The sequence below is a fragment of the Nomia melanderi genome, chromosome 7 (assembly GCF_051020985.1).
Source record: "Nomia melanderi isolate GNS246 chromosome 7, iyNomMela1, whole genome shotgun sequence".
Classification (NCBI taxonomy): Eukaryota; Metazoa; Arthropoda; class Insecta; order Hymenoptera; family Halictidae; genus Nomia; species Nomia melanderi.
Genome location: NC_135005.1, coordinates 784,739 through 809,563, shown reverse-complemented (window position 1 = coordinate 809,563; position 24,825 = coordinate 784,739). Strand labels below are relative to the sequence as shown.

The 24,825-nt window shown below is 37.8% G+C and overlaps 2 protein-coding genes across 2 annotated transcripts in view; one reads left to right on the top strand and one right to left on the bottom strand.

The window, feature by feature from the left end:
• LOC116424242 (discoidin domain-containing receptor 2) overlaps positions 1 to 24,825 on the top strand; it is a 281,595-nt gene that overhangs the window by 90,979 nt on the left and 165,791 nt on the right. The gene's annotated exons all lie outside the window — the stretch shown is intronic.
• Positions 20,934 to 23,154, bottom strand: LOC116424243 (endoplasmic reticulum junction formation protein lunapark-A-like). Its single transcript, XM_031970371.2, has 5 exons — positions 22,994 to 23,154; positions 22,115 to 22,156; positions 21,852 to 22,039; positions 21,588 to 21,774; positions 20,934 to 21,501 (listed from the first exon to the last, which is right to left on the bottom strand). The coding sequence occupies exons 1-5, from the start codon at positions 23,021 to 23,023 to the stop codon at positions 21,421 to 21,423; spliced, it is 528 nt and encodes a 175-aa protein (XP_031826231.1). The 5' UTR covers positions 23,024 to 23,154; the 3' UTR covers positions 20,934 to 21,420.

The following is a 24,825-nucleotide window of genomic DNA, read 5'->3' as shown; positions in this document are numbered from 1 at the left end:
GAAAGATATGTTTTCCCCTTAAATAATATTTACTATTCTTCGCGTTTATTCATCAAACGCCGACACAAAAACTCATATTAATTTAAACCAATATTGATTGTTTAGAACACTAAATACAGTTTTTATTGAAGTATTTACTAAATTCATTGCTACTTACCGGTAGCAATTAACAGCGTTTTCAAATTACGACATATTTAACACATTCTACGAGCAACACGTGTACCGGAAGAAGTTCAACCCTTTCCGGTACGATTAAATCATGAAAAATTGAGCATGATAGAAGCATTTTATTCTTATTAAAGAAAGCAGCATATGTTCATTTTATGATTCATACATTTTGTTAATTAAAAAAATATTAATGAAAAGTAACCTAGCAAGGTACAACTAAATAATATGCCAATTTATTCTCATTTGGGAACTGTACAAATTTTGTGCATGTAAAAACATGTTACCTGTAATTTTAGTCGCATGACGAGCGTAGCTCGTCACTGTACGGTTAACCACAAAAAATTAATGACGAGCTGTACTCGTCATTTTACCGCAAGGGGTTAATAATAGTAATCCAGCCTCAAGGATTTGAAACGTACAAAGTTCAAATAAGAACGAGGAAATCTTATTTAAATTCGCCAAAAAGTCCAATCTTTGGCAAATTCCATCTCAAGCATTCCCCAATCTACCCAAGATATCTGCAGTTGTCAGTAACAACGCAAGTATCTTCCGGCCGAACGGCGGGATGCGCGTTGCAGTCGTGCTCGAATTATGCTCTTGTCTACGGTATTAATGGACGCTGTTAGGAGGCGCAATTCAGCCTCGGCTGGCACGCAGTAAAGCGCTTCTGTAAACTATAGTAACATCTTCGCAAGTATTAGTTCTCAAACCACGGAGAATACTTCACCGACTAGAATTGGTTGTTTCAACACTGAGCCGTTCGACATTCGGCTCTCCTGGCTTTAGAGAGTACTTCAGCCGTTACTCCTGCGAGGTATACAAGCTACTCAAGCCTGAGTGGTTCTTGTCAGTCTCACTTTCTCAGCCGGCAAGCATATTTGGTAAGACGATACTCTGCTTCAGCGCTGGATAACAATGCGATCCCGTTGAATTCAGTTGTTTAACTTATTGCAGCCGCGGCCCATTTGTAAATCGGCTGTAAAATTTCTGGACGTTGTTGCTGGATAGCCGATTTTCTGTATCTCTGTAACAGGAAGTAACGACTTGACGCTTACCCTTAATTCGTCGGAACGGATCGAGGAACATTGCAACAATTGAATCTCGGAAAACATACGGAATACTTTGTCTCAAAGGAAATAATAGAAAATTGGTAGTTTTCACTGAATAGAGATGGAAGTTGATACATTTTACTAGCATATTTGTCAGAGGTGTATTCCTGAAGGAAATACGATAATTATTCACAATAACTATTAACCTTTTAATTAATTTCTTCTTTCGGAAACATTTAGTAGGTTAAACGTGTAAGATTTTAAACAGTTTTGTTTTTGGTGAAAGTATTTCTTTCGATTATCAATTTTCATTCGTTAGATTACTTAATCTGTAATATTAAATAACCTCGTTATATTTAAGAAAACGTCGTGTACATAAAATTCAACTTGAGATTTTCACTTAAGTATGTATATCAAATGCATTATTCCAGTTCCACGCGAATGACAATCATTCAAAGATTCTCCCATTCTTTCACGGAACAATCTTAACATTTCACAAACCACTTCTCTTCATCGAACAATTACTCCGCCATTACACAAATTGTAACGCCGCGATTCGGAACGCTCCCGCGTCGACAGCCGGGACAGCACACAAACACTTCGATACCCCGGCGAAAATGCTGAATACACAGTTTAAAGTACACTCGGAATTAAAGTCAATGTCACGCTCAGTTACAACCAAATGATCCGACCTAAGTCGACCAGCGAAGTTTCTGCCTGGCGGCGTAGTGTAAATGTACCCTTAAAACTCCCTTTCCCCCTCCCTTTCGCCCGTTTCTCTTTACCATCTCTGTTCCATTCCCCTTCGCCGAAACTTTCGTCTCGACATAATTCTGTCCCGAGGTTCGCTGTCCTCGCAAAAGTACCCACTACTAATTAATCCTTTTAACAGCGCTTAAATTTAATTAATCTGAAAGTTATGTGGTCGAAACCCGGCTTCGCTCGACAGCAACTGGCCCTCCGACGCTTTTTGTCCGTGCCACTCGATTCCTGGTGCGACAAAGGAGGGTGGTTGGCGAGCGCGGGGGGAAGGCCGGGAAATTCGCCGCCGAAAATCGTATACATTAAGCAAGCTTTTAAAATCTGATTTCACGTTCTTCCTCCCTCGCGAGACGGCTTTCCCTCATCCTTCCAGCCGTTTTATTCTCGGTCGCCCACCACGCTCGCTACCCCTTCTTCGAACTTCGGCCCTTTGACTTCGCGTTATCGTTCCCGGCGAGGCTGTCTCTTAGCAGATTACTAATTCCCCGACGTTTGCAAAATCAGGCGGAATCGCATGATACCGTGAAGGGAAATTCTTCCCGTTGCGTACCCTCCGAACAACTACGCGGCCGACTTTTCTCCCCTTGTGTCCACCTATTTTCACCCACGACCGGTGGGAAACGATGGGTGAGAGGAGTAAAAAATTATGTTTCCCTTTTTTCTAGGTTCCAATATGCTTTCCTGGCACGTCACTGATATAATTTGATTACACTTTGGTGTGCGTAAATTCACTGTTTCGGTATTGAGGGAAACTTTTCATTTAATGTTGTAACGATGAATCAACAGCTACTGTAACATTGAATTAAATTGTAAAAGAATAACACCAATTTTTTTTAAACCAACAATATACTCGGCATTACGTAAATAAGCGGATAAAGAAGATGATCATCAAAGAAGCAAAATTGATAAATCACTGAAAAGAGGGTAGAATGGCATCGTTGTGGTGTCCGGTTCGAAAGAAAAGCTCTGTTGCCCCGTCCACCTTTCCCCCAGGTTTGGTTTCGAATAATGAAAAAACAACATTTACAGATCGCGGCCGATTAACCGCGATCCCGCCACAAAAGCTTATCCAGCTTTGCACGCTTGCCCGGATGTGTATCTTCGGCTGGAGTCTATGATCTCACCGGAGGAAATTTACGATCTCCACACTTTCTACCCTTCCGAAACTGGAAACAACCATCAACCCCCCGTCGGCCCCGGCGGTTCCCTGTGCATTATCGACGCTGGCCCGCTAAGTTTCAGTCGGGGGAGGAAACGCTGCACGAGCCGATAGGGGATAATCAATCTCGAAACAGAACGTTCCCCCAGAGAGATTGTCGGCCGGAGAAGTAAGGGTGTAGCGCGGGGTACGTGTGTTTGCATTTGCGTGCTAATTTGCCCTAACCTAATGAGAAACCGGCTTGCGCAAACTCTTCCTCCGCGCCCGTCTCTCGCCCCCGCTGAGCTTTGGACGGACCGTGCCGCCTCCGGTCGCTGCCCACCGGGCATAAACGTGTTGAAAAATTGGATCGCAGAACTTCGTGGCTCACCAGGCCCTGCTGTGTGTTTGCCGTGCGGCGATCTTTAATGAAACTAACCCGACAGAGGAATCTCCGGGGCTAGGATTATTTGATTAGTTTTCGGTATTTGTCGATCAACGATGTTATAGTAACAACGAAACACCTGGAACCGTGTTGACGGTGCAACTTTGGAAATTAAATTAGTAAATTGGAATTGATTTGCTAAATAGAATCGGGAGAAAGATTTGGTGCATGCATTTGCTTTATTGAACAGTGTTGTTACTAGTGTGTATATATCATTTCTTTGACAGTGCATTAGATATCTGTACATTTCTTAGTATCGTGTTTTTCTTAGTCAAAAAATAGTAGTTGTTAACGGTGTCTTCAAAGTTTTGGAATTTCTATTATTTGAAAAAAAGTCGCATTAAACATCCTGTACTCGTACAGACATACTTTTCAGTCTTCCTTCGTCTAACCCTTTAATAGATTTACTTATAATGCAAGAAATAGAAATATTGGGCAAAATGATAAATCACAACAATACAATTTTGTTATTAACGATACTCAAGTTCTGCAATTACAGCAACACTTTTATCAATTTTGAATGAATCAATAAATGAACTTCACATGTCCTCCGCGACGTACAAACTAAAAATTCAATTTCATACTTCATAAATCAACGGTACCATTACAATTCCCCAGGGTGACCTACCCCAATATCCATAAAAAAAATCTAAAATCGCAGTCCCTCGAATCCATTCGCGACCTGCTCGAGGACCCAAAAGACATTTGGCGGAATGGAATTTCTTTTCCACGGGCGACCGACAAAAATCCTTCAAGGAACGAAGTATCTTTGTCAGCGTCGAGTATTGGGCCAAGAGGGCGAGGAGATAAAGGGACGCGGGGGCGGAAGATGAAATCAAGGTGCAGCTTACCTTGGACATAATTGCGTTCGGGCCGGTCCCCCGGATCGATGGCCGCGGGGCAAATGTTAGCGCAACAATTAAACCGGCGGAAGAAGAAAGGAGAAAAGGTGGAGAGGAGACGCGCCGTCGAGGCTCACCTCGGTGAATGCGACTGCGCTGCTCCCATAGACGCGGTGCGGCGTCATTATGCGGGAGGACGAATGAATCGCGACAAAAGGAGTAACGGGGGTGAGAGAGGGCTGGGAAGGGTTCTGAGGGGTGGGGAGGTGGTAGGAAACGGGCAAATGTTTTCGAGTAGTCCCACTTCCACGGATCCATTGTTATTTAACGCGGGCACATTGAGGATGAGCACGGAAGGCTTGAAAGACGCGGAGGGACATGCCAGGAAAAGGAGAGGACAGCCAAGAAAGGGAAAGCATTGTTCGAGTTCTGTTAAATACGATCCTTCTTCCCTTGCACGTGCAAGGATGCTTGATATTCAGCGTATTTCTAACGCGGCTCCGGTTATCAATCAACCCCCTTTTTTCGTCGCGATAAACGTGTCTCCGGAATTAGACAATACGAAACAATTCCTTGGTTCGCGAAGGTTGCTCGGATTACTGGGGTAGGGAGATGGTTGCAAAATTCCTTGAGAAGGAATTACAATATTATTATTGTATACTGAGCATTGTGGTAGATCTCGAGATGCTACAATGTTCCGTGTCAAAGTTATTATTCCTGTAATGTAATGTGATAGAACAACTTGTTCGAGTTACTACACTCTTAATTTTATGAACATTGTTAATACTTTTATTAGCATTCTTTGGGTTTTTTGCTACTTATACTTATGGAAACTGTTGACATCAGTGACATGAGTTTTTATTTGTGTTTTGGTATGTAAATGAAATGAATACGTATTTCGAGAACATTAAAGTATCAGGAAAATAAATTTTTTACAACGTGAATGGGGAGAAAAAAGAGATGAATTAAAAGAAACATATACTATGACTAAAACCACTTTTTCTCGTTAGCTTCTAGAATTCACGGAATATGATCAGAGTAATGGAAAGCAGGACCGTGAAAAATGCAAGGTACCAATTACCGTAAAGTAAGTTGTATTAAAATATAAGGATTACCATAATAAAAGAAGAGTTATAAAATTATCTAACGATTTCATAAGTATCAGTCGTTATCGTTCAAGGTAAACCAGCCCTGATACGATAATTTGGAAACTCATTCAAAGACAATGTCCTTTGTTTTAAAAATATATGGTATTTTCTAAGATGACAATGATCTTATAATATTCAAAAATATGACCGTAACCCGATAGATTTTGTGCTTTTATTTGAAAATATGCTTCCGTTTATAAAATTGACGGAAATATTTAACTTGGTCAAGATGAGTGCGATACATTGTATATTTCAAATTCATGTTAAAAATCTTGAAATATTTCATTACAACCAAGTAAATAAATAATATATAACAAATACATACAGCGTTTACCTTATATATTTATTATTATTATGGTTATCAACTACAACTTTACAATAAAGCATCTACAATTTACGTTGAACATGTAGTACAGTAAACATCAACGAACACAAACAAAAACTTCGATCGAAAATACGAAAAAATTGCGATGAACGATTTAAGAACCAATAAAGACAAAAGATCGCTTCTGTGAGATATGTTCTGAAAATAATACACGAATCGAAATTCAGCAAAGTCCAACACAAAACTCAGTTGAACGCACGATCTGAAATTCGGATGTAGCACCCTGTATTTTTCGAACGAAACTGAAAGGGTAGACGAGATGCAAAATTCGTTAAAAAAAAAGTACTCGATACACTCCGTCCGGAACGGATGTAATGTTTCATCGGTCGGCTTAGAGCGGGATTACCATTATGTTTCACGGATTACACGTAGCATCGAAAATACCGCGGGCAACGGAATACATTTTTTATTGGGGGAAAAAAGCGGCGAGCCGATTTTTGTTTTTAATGCACGGGACGTCGAGCGATGGCCGTGGCGCGCATTGCGCTGCGAGGGATGGGGCTGCGTTGGGAGACCGCTGCGCAGTATGATTTTTATTTAAATTTACAGAAGGGACTGTAATACATCGTCGAATTGGAAACTTGATGCGCGTCGGCTAAATGAAAATTTGTTGACGCGTCTGCCCGTCGACAATAAACTCCTGTTTTATTGTATAACGGCGATCGAGCACGTTCCGAATAGAAATCCCAGGCGTCATCATCCGCGTACTTGTAATTCGACCGTCCGTTTTGCACTTTCAATTCGATACCCGCGGTAGAACAGTGACACGGCCGCGAAACTCTGCATGAAAAACGAGAAATGCAGGTGGACAGTTACAGGCGAATGACCTAAGTAATCGTGAATGATACAAAAACAGCGTTTTTGTATCGTTGACTTATCATTTACTGCCTATAAAGTTTGAAAAATGGCATTCTTGCGGCTCAGCCTCGGTATGGTAATAAAAAAAGAGTCTGCACCGGCGCTGCCTTCACCTTTATACGCCGCTTTTACGACAGTATAAAAATATTATTAAAAACGATGGAAAACAGCTACCCGAGAGACGGGATCAGCTCGTCGGGAAGTGCCGGGCAAGGAAAATCAATTAGGAGTGTATTATCGCGTGAAAAGTTGCCGATAGAAAATTACATCGTAAAAACGGGTCTTAAGCAATATCGTACAATTATAGCGATTCAACTTCCAATGGGGCATTAAATAATATTGATTGCGAGCGCAATGCTGCTTCGTTGTAACAAAATCCAAACGCTAGGTCGTAACGTTTGCAAGTTTCTACACATTGTCAGAATATTTATCGTATAATTTTTCATAATTTATTTTGAAAGCTATCCGCTTATTTTCAGTTTATTACGAACAGAAGCTTGAGATATTAAACCGACCTCAGACGTTATTTTTGCAGTTTCTTCATTTACAGGATAATGTACATCGTAAATGGATGAGTTATTAAGTGCGTTCTTAATGTACTACATTAACATTAATTAGTATTTTGCTTCTAGTTAAAACGAGTGGACCAAATAAGGGAATAAAGTCTCTTAAAGTAAATAATCTCGTAAAAGTGAAAATCATCTTGAAAGCAATATAAAACAATGCTTGAGTAAGCTTGTTATGTAAATGTTTCATTTCAAATGAATAAGTACCTAGCTAAACGTATATTTACAATAAATAACTAATTTTAACAAATAATAACTAATTTTATTATCTAAATGGTAAAATGACAACCAACAATTTTTATGAAATTTTGATAAAATGTTTCGAAGCTTTTTCAATCATCGTTCAAAATAAAAGAATGAATACAATCCTTACAATTATAAATGCGTAATATACGTGATGAAATGTCTTGAAATAAAAAATAACATAAACGACGACAAAAACGTATGTGACAAATATTTGAAGAAAAAATATTTTTCTCGGAAATCCCATCCAAATCGTCGAGTATTACTTCGATATATCCTCTTACATAACCATTCGAGGATTAACGGTACAAAGCATGTCACGGATTCCCGTGCTGCGGTGGATTTCGAGTCGGCGACATTTCCAAGCAAACTCGTAGAATTTAGTTCATGGTCTAAAAATTAGTTGGCTGTGTACGGTCACCCGTGGTATATGGATCGTTGCCGAGTACCTGGTTACCGCAGCAGTGTTCGTAGCTATTCAACCGCGGCTGAAGAACCCACTCCGCTAAGTATTTCCAACGATCCAGTTCCGTGTTCGCTCCTCCTTGGTTGCTCGGTCAGATATACGTGCCGTTGAATAACTCGTGGTCATTAGCAACCGGTCCCTTTTTACATAGAGTGCCCAGTATGTAACACCCTGACGAAATACCTCTCGCGCCCGATCCTCTCCCCCACGCCCCTTTTCGCAACCCCTCGAACCTCTTTTCAACGGACTGCAACGATAATGAGTACTATTTCGGTAATGAGGTCGCGCGCCATTGAAAATCGCGGGGAAGCACGCGATCTACGCTCGCAGAAACACTGGGAAGCCGAGTGCTTGGAAGACCGTAAAACTTAATGAACGGAGAAATAACCGTTTCGAAAGAATCCCTGGATCTATTTCCTCTCATACCAACCCGCAGCCCCGCTTCCTATCCTTTTTAGTTCTCCGCCCCCTCCGGGGAATTCCCATCTAAACGACCGGTCGACTTTTCACTCGCCGAGATTCGATCTATCCGCCCTACCGAAACGCTATCAGCGCCCGGGAATTCCTACGCTCAAAAACGCCTGCGACGGTGTAAATCGACTTTCTTGCCCTACCCGTGCGCTGTTTCGCTTCTTCCTCTCGTCATCGGCTGGTTCCTTTCTCGTACGTTTGTTACCCGACGACCTTTGTCTAGAGCACGAGTCGAAGTAACATGGATTAGTTTGAGGAGTATTTTGAAGAATTCGTTGGCTGCTGGATTCCTCGCGTGTCTAACATTATTTGTGATCGTCTAAATTCTAATGTGGTTCAGCATCGAATAAGATGTAATGTGAGTTTTGTTCTGTTTCAAGTTCGATCGAACCCTTCGTAAAGTAAAATCATTTGTAATTTCTTTGGACTTTTGCGGAATAGGTAAGAAATGTTAATTTCTGTATTTTTTGTGGTGCGTTTGTAAGGTAATTCATGTGCACTGGACGCGCAGTACTGTCTACATTCAATGATACATTTAAAACTAAGTAAATGGAATATCGATCTCTGTTTCCTAAGGTTTTCCAATCATTCCTAAATTAATCCTACATCGATCAGACTGCAATTGAATACTGAATAGAATATTTACTAACTTCGAGCAGGATACCCTTAATCAACTAATACAAGAAATTCGTCCTTTCAAGTGTACAATGTGCAAACAAACGTCTTCAAACACTGATTCGTTCTTCTGATTGTAAGTGTACAAATAAACATTTTCAATTTATTTCATTAAACAGCAGTATTTTTATATTTTTATCGTCTAAAAGGTTCAAACAAATTTATTAAGTACTATCTAATGAAATTACACTTCTGTATTAATTTAGATTCGTCTAGAGTCTAGAGTGTCTTTTATTTTCAAGCTTAATGAAGGTCCCTCAATTTTGAACAATTTTGCGATTCATTGCAATTGATTATGTTTCTATTTCTATGCAAAGTAAATCCATTTCTAACAACACAAACAATAATTATTTATATGAAAGTTAAATGAAACATACTGCTATCTTTTATTCCTTAAAAATACAATGTCTACAATCATTGCAATATACTGGAACAAGTAACACAAGTTTCTTGGTGTCTTATCATAAAATAATTAATCATTGTATGTAAAAATTTCAGTTAATTACGCCGAACTCTGTCACGAGGATAAGATTACCGACTAATCTCCCCACTATTTAGTACCTGAATATGAATGTAATCTACGTTATAACATAAAAAGTGATCTGACGAAAAACTTACAAATAATAATTAAAACTAAACCATTTATAACTGAAAACCAAAATTATCAAAAATATAATATGTAATCACTAATGACCAAGATATCTTTAACCCAAAATTACGTCATCAACTTCGTGTGAACAAGATTTACAATATTGTATATGTACAACAGTCGATGTTTCACACTCATTTTACCAGAATCTGTGCCTCGTGCAAAATTCATTGTACTGTTTGTGAAATTGTTCCTCCGGCTTGATTATTTTCTGTTCCGCCATCATGGTGTCTAGCTGTCGCAACGGGAAAGAAGAGAACAGACGAAATAAATGAGGAGAGGGGAAAAGTGGGACAACGCAAAATCGAAAATCAGCTTCGTAGTACGACGACGACCTCGGCCCTGGAAATTTCCGGGCCGATGATAACGTTCCGCCCGGATAGATCGTATCTTTTTCGGTGAAAAGTTGACCGAGAGAGCGAACAGATAGCTTCCCGAGCCGCGAGGCTACGGCGAAATCAAAGGAGGGATTGTCGCAGAAATTTCTCCTCGGGTCTGCTCTACATGTTATAGGTTACCGCGTCATTATACGTGAATTGAGCTGCCTGCTTCTATGCAGCTCCTCCGATACCACGAATAACGGGGAGGTCGCGGCAAAGCATCAGGCAAACGAAGTGGATCCTCATTCCTACCCTTCGATCTTTCCTCTTCCGCGAACAAGTTCTCTCCGCCACCTGGGAATTTGAAAATCAAGATACGAGATTAATTCAACTTCGATTTCTGGAATCGAATTATTTTGTTGAGCAAAGTGTGATCAAAGTGACATTACATCAAAGCATGGATTGATATGTAAATTGATATGTTCAGTAATGAACAAGAGAAGATTAATTATGATTTCTACTCCATGTTATTATTATATTTCCATAGTATAATTTTCCGCATCATAGAATAAAATTTTTGAAACAATAAAATAACTGATCTGCTTATGTGAAATTATTAGTAAATAATGAGGGATGTTTTCCTGAGTCGAAATACCTACTCCCTTTGTATTTCCACATTATTAAAAAGATTATTCTCTTCTCTCTGAATATTACATGTTTTTAGGAAAAAATCGGAACAGCTTTTTCAAGAACAAATTTTGTCCAAAATGTCCGTGAAACATTCATACAGTAAAATCTTTCAGCCGCATCGCCTTGTCGAATAACATTACTCCAATTGAATCGTATTTTTGGGTGATTCTTCTAAAAGAGAAAAAGTAAAGAGCTATTACGTATTGCATACAATCAGAAATATTCTATCAATAACTGAAATCTGTCCAAACGCATACAAAACTGGAACGCAGAGTAATTCGAGAGTGAGCGTCAAGTTTCAAATTTTCCTTGCGTCACGAAGTCAAAATTAACTTCGGTAATGTCTCGGGTAGCACATCATGGAGGAGGGGAGGAATACATCCGAAGCGCGCGAATCCATGCGCGTCGGTTCATAGTAAATTAGTTAAGTACTCCGGAACAAGGACTCGCGACATCACGGGACAACTGCTCGGCTTGTAATCTCCGACACATCATTGAGCCGGAAAGTCGTGTATGCGCGAGGCGACGTGTAAATACCGGATACGTCGAAACAACAGTCCTGTCTCATTGTGTCAGTGGCCTGGCACGTTTCTATGAGCGAACCGTAGTTAAAATAAAGAAGAGAGATGCGGTCGTTCCGACGCTAGTGAAACGCAGGAGACAAGGAAATGAAGAAAAGGAAAAATATGATGGGAAGATGAGGAGGAAGAAGAAAGAGAGCTAAGGGAAAAGGAGACGGAAGGAGCGAAACGGTGGAGAGGCAGATGTGATAAATGGTAATTGCGCAAAAGTACCGCGGAGGACACGAGTAACACCCGTTCCTCATTAGAGGCTTGTTAGGGCGCCGAGACACAGAGTGACGGAATGCGGAGGGAGGACCGGAGGGCACAGAAGTCGGAGTGTTCGCGGAGGCGCCGCCTCGTCTTTTCTGTTTTACACGCTTTATCTTCTATCCTTTCGCGGCGACTGTTCTTGTTTTAGGTCAACTGCCGCCGTTGCCACGCGAGTCACCTCCCTTTCCGTCTTAATAATCAATCCCCTTTGATCGCGTTGCCTCGCGTTAGAATTGTTTCGACCCGACATCTCTTCCAGTTTCTTTCGAAATGCTCGCTATTTTAGATTCCTATTATAAATTCTAATACTGCTTTCACTTCTCCGATTCTCAGTAACGCGATGTAATTATTTATTTACACTTTAAATATGCTTACACTTAGATGTATAAGACGTCGGCCAGGTATATATTGGAACAAAATTACCTTCCAAAATGAACAAAATTTCATAATTTGATTTTTATTTATATAAATTTATTTATTTATATTAATATATTAGTTTATATATTCATATATATTATTTATTTATATATATATATATTATATATATTCCACAGTTTTAAAAATTGAAACGTGTTACTTTTTCTTAATAAAACTTTGCAAGTACTTTATAAGCGCAGACGTGTGTTTGTCAAGTTCTCTCTCAAATTTCGCGTGTTCTTCGGAGAAAATACCGAGAGTCTCCTTAATTCCTTAACAGTGTTAGAGAGGAACCGAGTTGCAGGAATTTTCCTCTGAAAATGTCAAACCATTCAGCGCACCGTTTTAAATCATAATCATCGCTAATGCGATACGATTGAATTCCACTTACGGAACGACTTAAACGAAGTTTTGAGTGTCCCCGGCCTCAAACGATCCACCGTGCTAGAAGCGACAAATTGCGAAGCGCGTAACGAACTACGTGAGCGCCGCTGAAAACGCATTCAGCGCTGGAAGAAGGTACCAAGTGATTTAAGTTTTCATTCAAAGCGCCGCGGCGGTTCTTAAATTACGGCTTTCATGTCCCAGTCGCGCCCTGACATGTTTGTGTCCGAGGAATCTTCCACATTTTCAAAATAACGTCTCCCGGCACTTAGGAGGAGGAAGATGGGCGGAGTACCCTTTTATAGCGTCCTATTAAATCAAATACCAGAGAGAAACTTCGCCGCGGAGACGCCACTCCGAAGCCAGCGACTGTTCCGAAAGGAATAACGAGTTTCGCGGAAAGTAACGGAAAAAAGGAAAGGTCGAGGGCCAAAATATTGAGCCCGTAAATTCTTAACATACAATAGACGATAATGTCTTTCGATAATGTGTTAGGATACGTTGGAATCCACGTCAACAAAGATGCTGACAAAGTCAGTAGCCAATGGAGGACAATACAATTGCGCATTATAATTCTTATTAAAGAGACACTAAAAGTTATTTGACCTCTTAACTAAGTAGGAATGACGAGTTAACCCAGCGTTTAAATTCAGTTTCATCACACTACAATGTCCATACTGTTACAAACCATGCGATATTGAAGCGTATCTTTGTACAGTATTTACTATATTAATTTAATTTTCCCCGAATCGCGCTTTCACGAATGCTCACGTTGGAAAATATACAGTTACAGGTTAAGAGTTAATACAAAATTAACTATCACGTACAGAAAACAAATTCGGAGTGGTAAACATTTTTAGTAGTAATCAATAAACTAGCTTAAGTTTTAATTGGCAAACTTAAAATGAACGGCACAGCATTGCTATATTTATACTTATAATTAGAAAATGATTATAAGTTATCTACTTGTAAAGTGTACAAGGTAGCAATTTCTATAAAATATAAGTATCGTTTATGTCCATTTTTAATGGTTTGCGCTAACTTAACACAATTTAAGCGAATACATTCGCCCTTTCAAATTAGCATTTTATTTTCACATGAATACTTCCATATAATTAATGTACTGTGCACACTATACCGACACAAAACAAAACATTCCTCCAACTCGAAGTCTATAAATAATAGCCCATCATTACAATACCGCTTTATCGAGGTCTTCCCTCCATCCCACACGCCAATGAAAAATAACCCTCCCTTTCACCGAGCACAAGAACCAAAGGAAGAAACCCTTTAATATTCCAACCTACTTACATCTACCGTGATTAATGATACCATCGGTTCTCGTTAAGCTTTCTTCTCATTATACGATTAATCCGCGCGATACAGGTAGCACGGCGGTTTCTCCCGCTTCGCGAATCCATCCATAACAACGAAGCTCCTTTCCCAGTCGTCACTTATAGTTCGCCAAAACACGTTTACATTGCTCAGCGGATTGATTTTCACGTTTCGCGGCGCAAAGGGAGACTTATCGCGAAATGAAAATCACTGTTTCGGCCGGGTTACGGGCCCGCGGGGAAAATCGCGCGCTATTAAGGAAGTGAATCCAAAAGAAATTGTGGCGGGCCGGGTAAAAGGTAGAGGGAAGATGAAACGGGAACTGGACGGGGGAGGGGTTCGAAACGGGGAGAAGGATAAAAAGAGTTCGAGGGAAGGCAGTTTATGCATGTAAATCGTCCGTCCTGACTCGCTGTTTGTTGTTCTTTGCTTCGACAGAGCGCGTCGGCGTTTTACGTGCGCCGCTGTATTTTATTGCGAAAGGTAACTATATATGCAGATACGTGCATACACGTCGGAGGGAGGCAAGTGTGGACGCGCGCGCTCGCGGAACCCGCATACATATACATGGGGCCGAGGGTTTCGCTTTTCCATCCCGCTTTTGTACAGCCCCCGCCGACTGAATTCCCTTCGGCGGATCAACCCGCGGTGCATGCACTTTTCGCAGCCGGTCGATTCATCGAAAATCCATGTATTTGCGTTATGTATATTCCTATAAATAATGGATCTGATATACGGTGTTCGATATCTTTTCCGTCCGCGCGGGCCCGCCTCGAGCCACTGCCAAAATTGCGCGGACGCATTTCAATTTTATCCGGGATGGACGGTGATTTATGCGGTTGTTGTCGGTTTTCCGGGGGAGGACTCCTGCACGATCGAAGACACTCGTCCGAAAATGTTGCGCGTCAAACATTGAGCGCGTCGGGGTTGCAAAGTTGATTTTGAGTAGTGCGAGTTTTTCTGGGAAATTGACGTTCGCCTGGATGATTGGGAGAATTTGATAAGAACGGTGTGTTCCTGGAAGATTTTTCATTGTTAGACAATTATAGGAGGCTGACATTATGTTTTGATGGTAAATAACTGTATGTTTCTTACAGTTAGAGGAGCAATAATAGCATAGTATTTAGTATGGTATTTAGAGTACTATTATACATTTTAAATATAATAGTCATACATTATTCAATTGTTGAATTGTGTTTAAAAATAGTATTTAGACTTTTACGTTGTTTTGATTTCACGAGCTTTGATGCATGGATTCATTGATGGTCGTTTCTGACTTCTCTGTATAATACCGTCATACAAACCTCTTATCTTATAATATCAAATCAGATATGCGATAAAGATTTTAGTTTGAATTTAATAAATGTAAATGTTTATCAGTTCATATGATCTAAACATTCGTAGCAAGTTATTTTATTGTATACTGACTCTAATATTACTGCCTGTTATATTAGAAACAAGTAATTTAATAATTATTACTCTGAATAGGAAATAAATCGAAAGACAAATGATTCATTTCTTTATTTTTTAAGTAGGAATGTTTAGAAGAAAGAAATTTATTGAAAAATTTATTATTTTCTTTGAAATAGCGTAAACGAAAATCTAACATTTATTTTTTAAAGTTAACAGACGTTTCATACCTTTTAAAAATTTAACTTGTAAAGATGTCTATTAATGTAAACATTAAAACAAAGAAAAATAGAGAAAAGTTAAGGGAAAAATACTTTTTACCAAAACTGAACCGTATTAAAAAATAAATACCAATTTTTCTTTTAATGAGACTTATTTTCTCCATTTCATAACACATTTTTAATAAATTCTTATTTATATATATGCGAAATATTTAATCATGATTTAAGTTTATAGGTCTACGTCAATTAAATTACATTAAGATAATTCTTCTATTACTATATTTACTTGACGTTTCAGCTCCTCTCTTATCAACATTTAAAAATAAACCTTTATTTAAACGTATTTAAGACATTTAATCTTCTATTTAATCCGTATATTAGTGTGCATTAAGTTATTTTTGTTTGTTATTGGTCTGTCTACGTTTTATAAAAATTTATGAATGTGAGAAAATACCTATGATTATAGATATTCACGCGAAAATCATTACCGATACATTTCGAGTTACTTTGATTTCATGCTAATGATCGACCGTGAAAAATAGTGGCAACCGCACACGAGTTAAACGTTCCTCTTTCGCCGCGCGGCGATCATTACACCGTGCGCTCATCCCGCGATGATAAATCACGCGAACGGCCAATAAACGCCAGGCGGCGTGTAGGTCAGAAAAACGGAACGAGCGCAGCCCGCAAAATTCCCAAGCGCGCAGAATAAATCCATCGCGCAATTGGTTAATTAACGGGGACATCTTCACGCGGTTGCGCCAAACGATTGGGTTGGACGAGAATTATCCGCGATGATTGAACCGTCAGCTTCCAGATGGTAGTCCCACGATGCGTCATTTTCAATTTAACTCGTGTGAAGTTGCTTCGTGAGAAGAAACCTAACGTCTTTAATGTCTTACGCATATTACTTATATATTTGATTGCACAGCGTGTTAAAATGAAAATATTACATTTTGAAAATTAATCAAATTTAGACGTAACTTTCAAGCTACACTTATTCAATGATATATGAGGAGTAATGTTATGGAAATTTAATGCGGCAAATTTTTGACGTACTTATTTCTATTTAATTCAGTGTACTATAATCTACTCATAAATTACATTATAACATCGCCAAATGTATCCTACGCTGTGCTTCGAATTAACAACTTTATATTCATTAATTAAATAATTAATTTTCAGTGCTTCTTGCAGTTGCTAAAGTTTGTTTAATAACGAAAATTGGTGGTTCCGCTTGTAAACTCAGTAATTTGTAGTCACACACTTTTTACATTTAATACGTAATTAATACTTTTCACGACGCGCATACTAATCAGTAAAATTTTCACGAAGCTGTGTGATATTATACATACTTCATTCCAAGATAAAGTTTCCACTGTCATCGTAACGTATTATACTTTAATAACATGTATAAGGCTATTTTAGTATACGATACAATAATATTGCTGAAATGCAGTAATAGTGGTAATAAAATTGAAGAGAACTGTATGCATAAATGGAATACATATATGTGTATTTTATAGCAGTAATACAGGTTTATCCTTGTTTTCTTTTAATTTCATAACCACTCAAATGTATGTTTCTCTATAGCACTAAATGATCTAAAACCAGTTTAGCTGTGCCTCACTTTATGTGCAAACTCAACCTGTATGTTACAAATTTGTTAAGTTATCCAGACATCAATTAAATATATTAATATTATATCAGTTAGCTAATATTAGATCATACATATTCTTTCTAATTCGGATAAAAATGAGTGAAAATAATTAACGGTTTAATTAAGGATTAAATACATTAATAGTTATAAAAACGATAAAAGAATTTCAAAAAATTCTTGGTTTCAGAACTAAATTCAAAATATTAATGTGAGATCAAGTTACTTTACAACTTTACAAATTAATTTTCTTATAACCAGTATTAAGGCTATTATTACTAATACCGTACACCAATATTAAGATTTCTGCTTTGAACATATAAAGATCAGAAATTAGATATGGCCGATAGAATTTGAAGTATTTTCCAATATAAATTTGCAGAAATCATACGTTGCACTCCCTGAAATACTCAGGTCGGAAACTTCAATTTTTTGTTTATCCGTTTGAAATAGAAAAATCTCTTACACAGCTTTCGGTAAATTTACAAGAGCCGATTGGATTTATATACCGGGGCTAAAATATTCGTTCCACCAATTACACCCGGATTCTGATGTCACAAGGTATCGATAAATGGCAGAAAATTGAATCTGAGCCGCTCTCCCGATATGTGGAATGGAAAACAGCGAATCAGTGGCAAAGATCCGAATGTAATTCAGCGATTGGGGAGAATTACGTTTGGATATGTCCCAACTTCGATTCCTCTATCTACTTTCCTTCCTCTTTTCACTGCATCAGCCGAGTGACTCAGCATTGGTTGTCGCCTCCTCGGTCGACGTTCGTCTTGAAGAAGACTAATGACTCGGTTAGGTGAGAGATTAGGGTACAGATGAACAAATACCGATGTCACCGGGGCACGCGGCTAAGTCGAATAGTTATGCAAATACCGCCGTGCATGTCGATCAAACAATTTGAGGTATTCCAAACCCCTATTTGTATTCTGTAATAACGTCAATGCTGTTTAACAGTCAATTTGCTGTTTTTACAATATGAGAAACATAATGTTTCTAATTTATAATTATACTGACATTAGAAGAACCGATTACAAAAAACGTTAGACACGATGTTGCGATAGTTTAATTAACTGTTCAATGAAACAAGTGTAAAATATGTTCATTCATTATTTTTCGTTATTGTCTTCTTTCACGTTTGACAAAGTCTAAACAAAAATTTTTTGTATTTTTATTTCCGAGCACATTGCTTTTTATACAATCAATTTGTCATACTATTGCTGCAAAAGAAAATTAAAATTAATCAAATCCATTTATTACGATAACGATAACGTAAACGGTTAAAAAACTTGGAACCACGGAAATTATAAAATTGTAAAATGTTGAGAAAGAATGAAATACCTGTATTTAAATCTAATTAGAATATCCGTTGATAATATCATGCTGTAGTGCAGATGGCCATGTAAACAAGTAGAAACGGTGTTCAAGGTGCAGACACATCGATCAGATAGTATTCAATAGTTTCTTAAAGTCGTTATTCTTTAAAATAACATGGTTCTATATTATTAAAATAAATAGTTTATTTTTATTCTTTAAATCGTGTAAAAAAACCATATATTTCTAAATATAGACTACCCAATCCTCATTTACAAAATTACAATGTTCATTGTCTACAGACTTACTTTGCTTAAAATAATTGACACAAGAAATTCAAAACAATTAATAGAACATTGAATAAGAAAATATCTCTATAATTCCTATACCGAACAAAATGTTCTAAAAAGCAGAAATCAGAAATCATAGCGCTCCATCAGCCACTAAGCATCTTCTCTACTCTCGTTCTACCAAGAAACATCAATGTTACCAATACATGTCTGAGAATCCTCTTTGTTTCACACGAATGGCCGCCGCCAGTACTTGCACCGACGACGGATCTGTTCTTTCCGCAAGAATAATGGACATTAATGGGACTCGCGACACGTCTAAACAGTCCTCCCCAAGATTGTTTGCTTCAACCTTTTCTTTTCCGGCTCGGCAATCCGAGGGTCAAATAAAATCATTTACGAGGACAATAAGGGGGTCGTAGCCGGGCCACTTCGCCCCGTTGTGAAAGCACTCGGCTTAAGTGCTGATTATAATCCCCCTCGCCACCGAAAGAAAAAAGGAGGAAGTGCCAAATCATCCAGAGTCATTGTTCGGTTCACCTGCGTCGCATGTTTCATCGACGGAAACCGTGTTCTCCGCGAAGTTCGCCGGTGTTTGCCATTGAAAGTAGTTACCCGCGGAATCCGAGTCACGTTTGCGCGCGCACGAACGCCGATACACGCGTGCCGAGTTTAGGGTTGAAAACTATTTATAACGGGACGCCGAGCACGCTAGTCGCTCCAGCGGTTCTTAATTGACTTTCCTCTCTCGAGCCACGCCGGCTGCCTTTGAACTTGCCCCGCTCGGAACGTTACGCAGAAATATTTGCCGCGATATTAAATTATTAATCATCGTCGCCCGTTACATTTGTTACTACGGTTCTTGAACCTGGATGCTTTGAAGACAGGCCGAGCACTTTGTGTCGACCAGGATTCACGCTTTCGGTTATTCTTATGAACTTCCTTTTATTTACGCGTTGCACGCTGTTAATTTCATGTGTAATAAATATTTTAATTTTCGTAGGTGTTCTGTTTCACAGACATTTTTAATGTTAAATTTATAAGCATTTATTGTATTACTGTCGGACAAGTAGGTGTATTATAAACAGATATAAACAATTAAGAGATAAGGTAAGAAAGAAAGAAAGAAATTAAAGTAGGTATTTTTATTATACATATTACTTTAATCAGAGTTAATATAAATTACTAAAATATAATATTCATGATTTCTTTGCCTATATGAAATTTGAACTTCATTAAATGAATGGATACGCTAAGTTTGACATTAAGCAAACTTCATGTAATTTCTATAAATTTCGAGGCTTTCCTAAAACTGTAATTGTCAGGTTTGACAGTGTTTTCGGTCGCAACAAAAACATCGGAAGCGAGGAAGCACTGTGAAGGTGTTAATTGTAATTCAATTTATCCTCGACAGAGCAGCAACGGGCAAATCGCGAAGGGGGACGCCTGCTGGGTTCGTTGGTGAGACAAGTTGGTGAAAACCATACAAGGGTCCTCTTTTTCAAGACGCACGTTGTCGTCTAACTCTTTTCTAGGAGTACTCGAGCGGAGAGTCGAGTGGCCTTGCGTTAGAACAACGACTTTTATATAAGTCAAAGTCGTAACGATATACTCGCGCGCATGGTGAACAGACAGCTGCACTTTTATTGGGGTTAGGTGCAAAGGAAACATCAACCGCATTCCACAATGAATTTCATATAATGCTACTTATGTAGGCTGCTTACTTATAGCTACCTAATAAAACGAAGGATCGGGCCAACATGATGGTCCTTGCTTTATGGGAATTTTGTTCCTTTGTAGTTGTGCCCTACAAAGGAGTAAGGAGCATGAGGTTCATTTTATATGCAGAATAAGACCTAAATATCCTTCAAACAATTTTATTAATTCAATACCTTAGTCAAAAGATTCTACAACTTACAGACTGCAAATATAGGTTTTGAAAAATATTAAGAAACAATTTATATTATCCACACAAGCGAAAAAATTAAATGAACCAATTTACGCGATAGTTTTTATGTACGATCTGGATTTAGTAATACCAAATAAAATGTACTTTCGTTTTCGGAAATGTAATTATTATTATTTTTTTTGTTTGATTATGTGAAATAAATATGAGTTCCTAAAGCTTATACCAGCTTTTCTTCCCAATATTTTGTTTTCTCTTCTTCTGACAGACACTGTTTACGAATTTAACGAATCCACGTGAAATGGATTTTAGCGTAAATCGAGGGTCAGGTGTACTTATTTACGTATTCACAAAACACAGCTATTCTACCAGTATAATGTATTGATTTCGAATATACTCTACGCTCTTCTTTTATTAAAACAACTATATACACAAATATTAAGATGTACACATTTCATGTCAACAACCTACAGAATTTTACAAACTTACAAAAAATTATTCTTTAAATATATTACATTAATGTATAAAAACTTTTAATTTTAATCTTTTATTTATATAGTATTAGTAATGAGAATAAATTTTATTTAAAAAATGCTAACGATAATCTGCAAGTGGAATAACTGGTTATTAGACTAGCATTCTGGAAGCCAATTAGTCAAATACCCAAGTTACAACCACTTGGACAACCACTTGTTTGTGATGAAATAGATCCTTTATTAGTTTCTGAGGATTGTGGTACTGTATAATGTGAATAAAATAAAACTTTTTCTTAGTTTCTATCTTTTCTTGACGGTGTTCCATTTAAACCTACTTTTTTTACTGATTTTAATTGGGATACAAATGGAGACAGCTGAAATACAATAAAAAAAATCTAATTAAAATAAATTAAAAATAAAAGGATCTACTTAAGTACTTTTATATTATTATTTCACTCACAGGTCTCATTTTTAATTGATCTGGAGCAAATTTTAACAAAATCTGTTTCGCTTTTTCATATGTCTCAGTTTTTGTTACTTCAGCCAGAATTTTCTCTTTTTCCCACTGCATTACACACAATTTTTCATGATTTTTATAGATTTTACGTTTATAATACCATGTAACCATCTTTTTTGTAAGCAATATTCTACAATAGTTAAATAATTAATTATTTTTTAGGTAATTTGACGGCTCCTGAAATATATGTAGAAATAAAATACTTACACAATAGGGAAAATTAATAATGGAGTAATATAGAGTATTTGATCATATAACGATGTAGGAAAAAAGCAAAAATAAAAAATGAATACTGATATTATATAAAGTATCACGCTATATAAAATTAGGTTGGCAACAATTCTTTTATGTCTTCGTTCTGTTGTATACCTACATTTCTCAATCTTTTCAATTTTCTGTTACAAAAATATTTAATTAGAAGTTTCAAAGATTTTATATCAAAAATATTTCAAATATCATAAACTCCTTACCGAATCAAGGTTTTCTAAAATTTCAGTGGTGGTTTTCTTTTCCTGAAATGTATAAAAGTTTGTTTTGTTATATATCTGTCATTATAAAAAGAAGAAAATATGTCCATATAACTACATGTATTTATCTACCATATAACTATCAACATCCTTTAAATTCAAATGAATTCATCATTGTGAATTCAGACATATTCATAGCATAATAATTAATGTATAAGCTTATAACTACATGTATAGCATGTTAATTCATAGCTTGCAATAGACTTTACCATTAATTTATAAATCAATTAATCTTTATGCTTTCAAAAAAGTGTACACTAGAGAGTTACAATGTTTATGTAATTTCTTGGAGCAGGTAATAATTTTAAATTATTTATTATAAGATATTTTACACAATATTTTGAGGTATTTTGAAATCAACAGTAAAAAGTTGAAACAGAATGACACTAGTCATTGAAGAGTAATATTGTATCATATGCTAGTACTACAGAATACATTACTATTGAATTTTGATAAATCATCCCAAGTATTAGAAATAGCAAACCTTTCTAAAGTGGTTGGATGATAAAATATAATGTTATAAGAACTTACGCGCACGATGCACTTTCTAAAGAAATCCGCATATGTTACATCTCATTAAGTTTCGTTTAAACCCTTCTTATCTTCGCGCCTAACTTCGAAAACCTATCAACCGTAAGGCCGTATCTTTACGTTGACTTAATTCCAACTTTCAGAAAATATTAAATATCAATCATTTACAGTTCTTTGTGCACCACGGTAAACTATGGCTACATAAAGAAGCATAGATATGGCAGAACATTAACCTTAAAAGAGTAACCGACCACCAATATTTCTTTTCCAAATATTGACATAGAGACTTACACGAAATCTTGATAATAATATTGACATCATGACAACACTTTAACGAAATTTGCGGCAAAGAGAAGAATTATTTCATCAGTGCAGATAAAAACGTCCAGTGTGTAAAGTATCAAAGCCAAAAACAAGAAATTCGTTACGAAGTTTGAAATAACTTAGCCAGGCGGTATCTGGCGGTATCTATGCGCAGTCGTGCGACGTGCGAGACACCTATCGAATGACAGTACTACGAGATCTGCTATTATACCGCAGGGACACTAGTATTTTCGATTGGCACGTGGATCATTCATGGAACGCAAATTACAGACTTTAGATACGTCCAGACGTGTTGCAGCTTATGGGAATTTTTGTCTAGGGCTTCAGAGGCTCTCAGGATTCCTGCACTATGCTCTTCTGTTATTAAAACAACTATGTACACAAATATTAAGGTATATGCATTCCATATTAACAACCCTCACAATTTTACAAATTTGAAAAATAATTTTAAACAGTACTACTTTAAACAAATGAATCTTTTTTATAAAGCACTGTACGAATATAAAGTTTTACTAATTACTTTACGTATTTTTAGATTTTTCAATATGTAAAACGGAATGCTCGCATCTAAAATATTATTTTATTGAATATTCCTACATCTTCAAGTGTTCAAATGCTTGTTTTAATTATCATCAAGCAACGAACATTTCACCAACGGAATGACCCCAGAAACATGAAAGATTAATTTACACACTAACGCTCCCATTTTATCCGCTCTCTTTATCCTTCATGCTTCATCACGGACGCATAAAAAGCTGACAGAAAGCCAGAAACGGAACGTGATATCGAGACTCGCGTAATGGTAAATGAACGTCAACGAGAAACCGTGGGTCATTCTTCCGTCGCGCCGTTGATTCTGCGCGGAACACCGACGCGTATCCGACATAGGTGAAAAGCGATCGGTCGAGACGGCTGAAATATTTCACGGTACATCTCTTTAGCTCCGACGATCAGTAAAATTCTCCTTTCGTCAGCATTGTTACGGAAAATCAGTGTGCATTTTTCACGAGTCGTCGCACAATAGGAAGGGGAACGCGCGCGCGGAGGCATCCGAGGCCGGGGCGGCTCCCATTGTCATTTTTCCATCCGCGTTTTTCTTTCGCGGGGAAACTCCATCCATTTGTTCGCGGGATCGAAGTTTGCGGGATGCTCCGTGGAGCCATTCCGGCTCCGAATGCTACAGGTACCCGTTCTGATAAATGGAAAGTCGAGCGGCCTGTACATACAACGCCATAAATCTAACCGTCGCAATACACGATTCTCGAATAAAGCCCTCTATAATTTTCGAGGCGTCTTATCCCGGCCGATGTCTGTCGATGCGAAACGATGAACGGAGCGCCCGGCATACTTTCTCCATTACTCTCCGCGGGCCGACTTAACCCCGTCCTGAGGCAGTCGGGAAATCTTGCGAAATCGCGGAAACGTGTCACGACGTCGAACAGCGAACCTACGTGTGGTACTGTGGTACACGCGATTTTCAATGGGGTCGCCGATCTAGCTGAACTGCTCACGGAATATTCTCTTTTTCTTGGAACGGCTGCCTTTACTTTCCGCGAGGTGATTTAACCCTTACATTGTCAACTAAAATGTCTGCATTTTTCCGAGTTTCAGTAATACAATTTTCCTGTACATTTTTTACTTTCGAAACAAAAATTAGTGTAAAAATGTTTAAAAAATGGAAATCCAAAGAAATTATGTTAAATTTTCACAGGAACGAAACAAAACTGTGTAGAACAAAGTTTCGACATGGGTACCCGGATGCCGGTATAAGGGTTAACACACTGCCGGAGAAAATCAGG

Bases quoted from the DNA above. Each gene is read 5' to 3' on its own strand.
- LOC116424243 (XM_031970371.2), bottom strand. From the start codon at position 23,023: ATGATGTCAATATTATTATCAAGATTTCGT. The intron at 22,040-22,114 runs GTAAGGAGTTTA...TTTTTGTAACAG, and splicing joins TTTTAGAAAACCTTGATTCG to AAAATTGAAAAGATTGAGAA. The intron at 21,502-21,587 runs GTGAGTGAAATA...ATTGTATTTCAG, and splicing joins ATCAATTAAAAATGAGACCT to CTGTCTCCATTTGTATCCCA.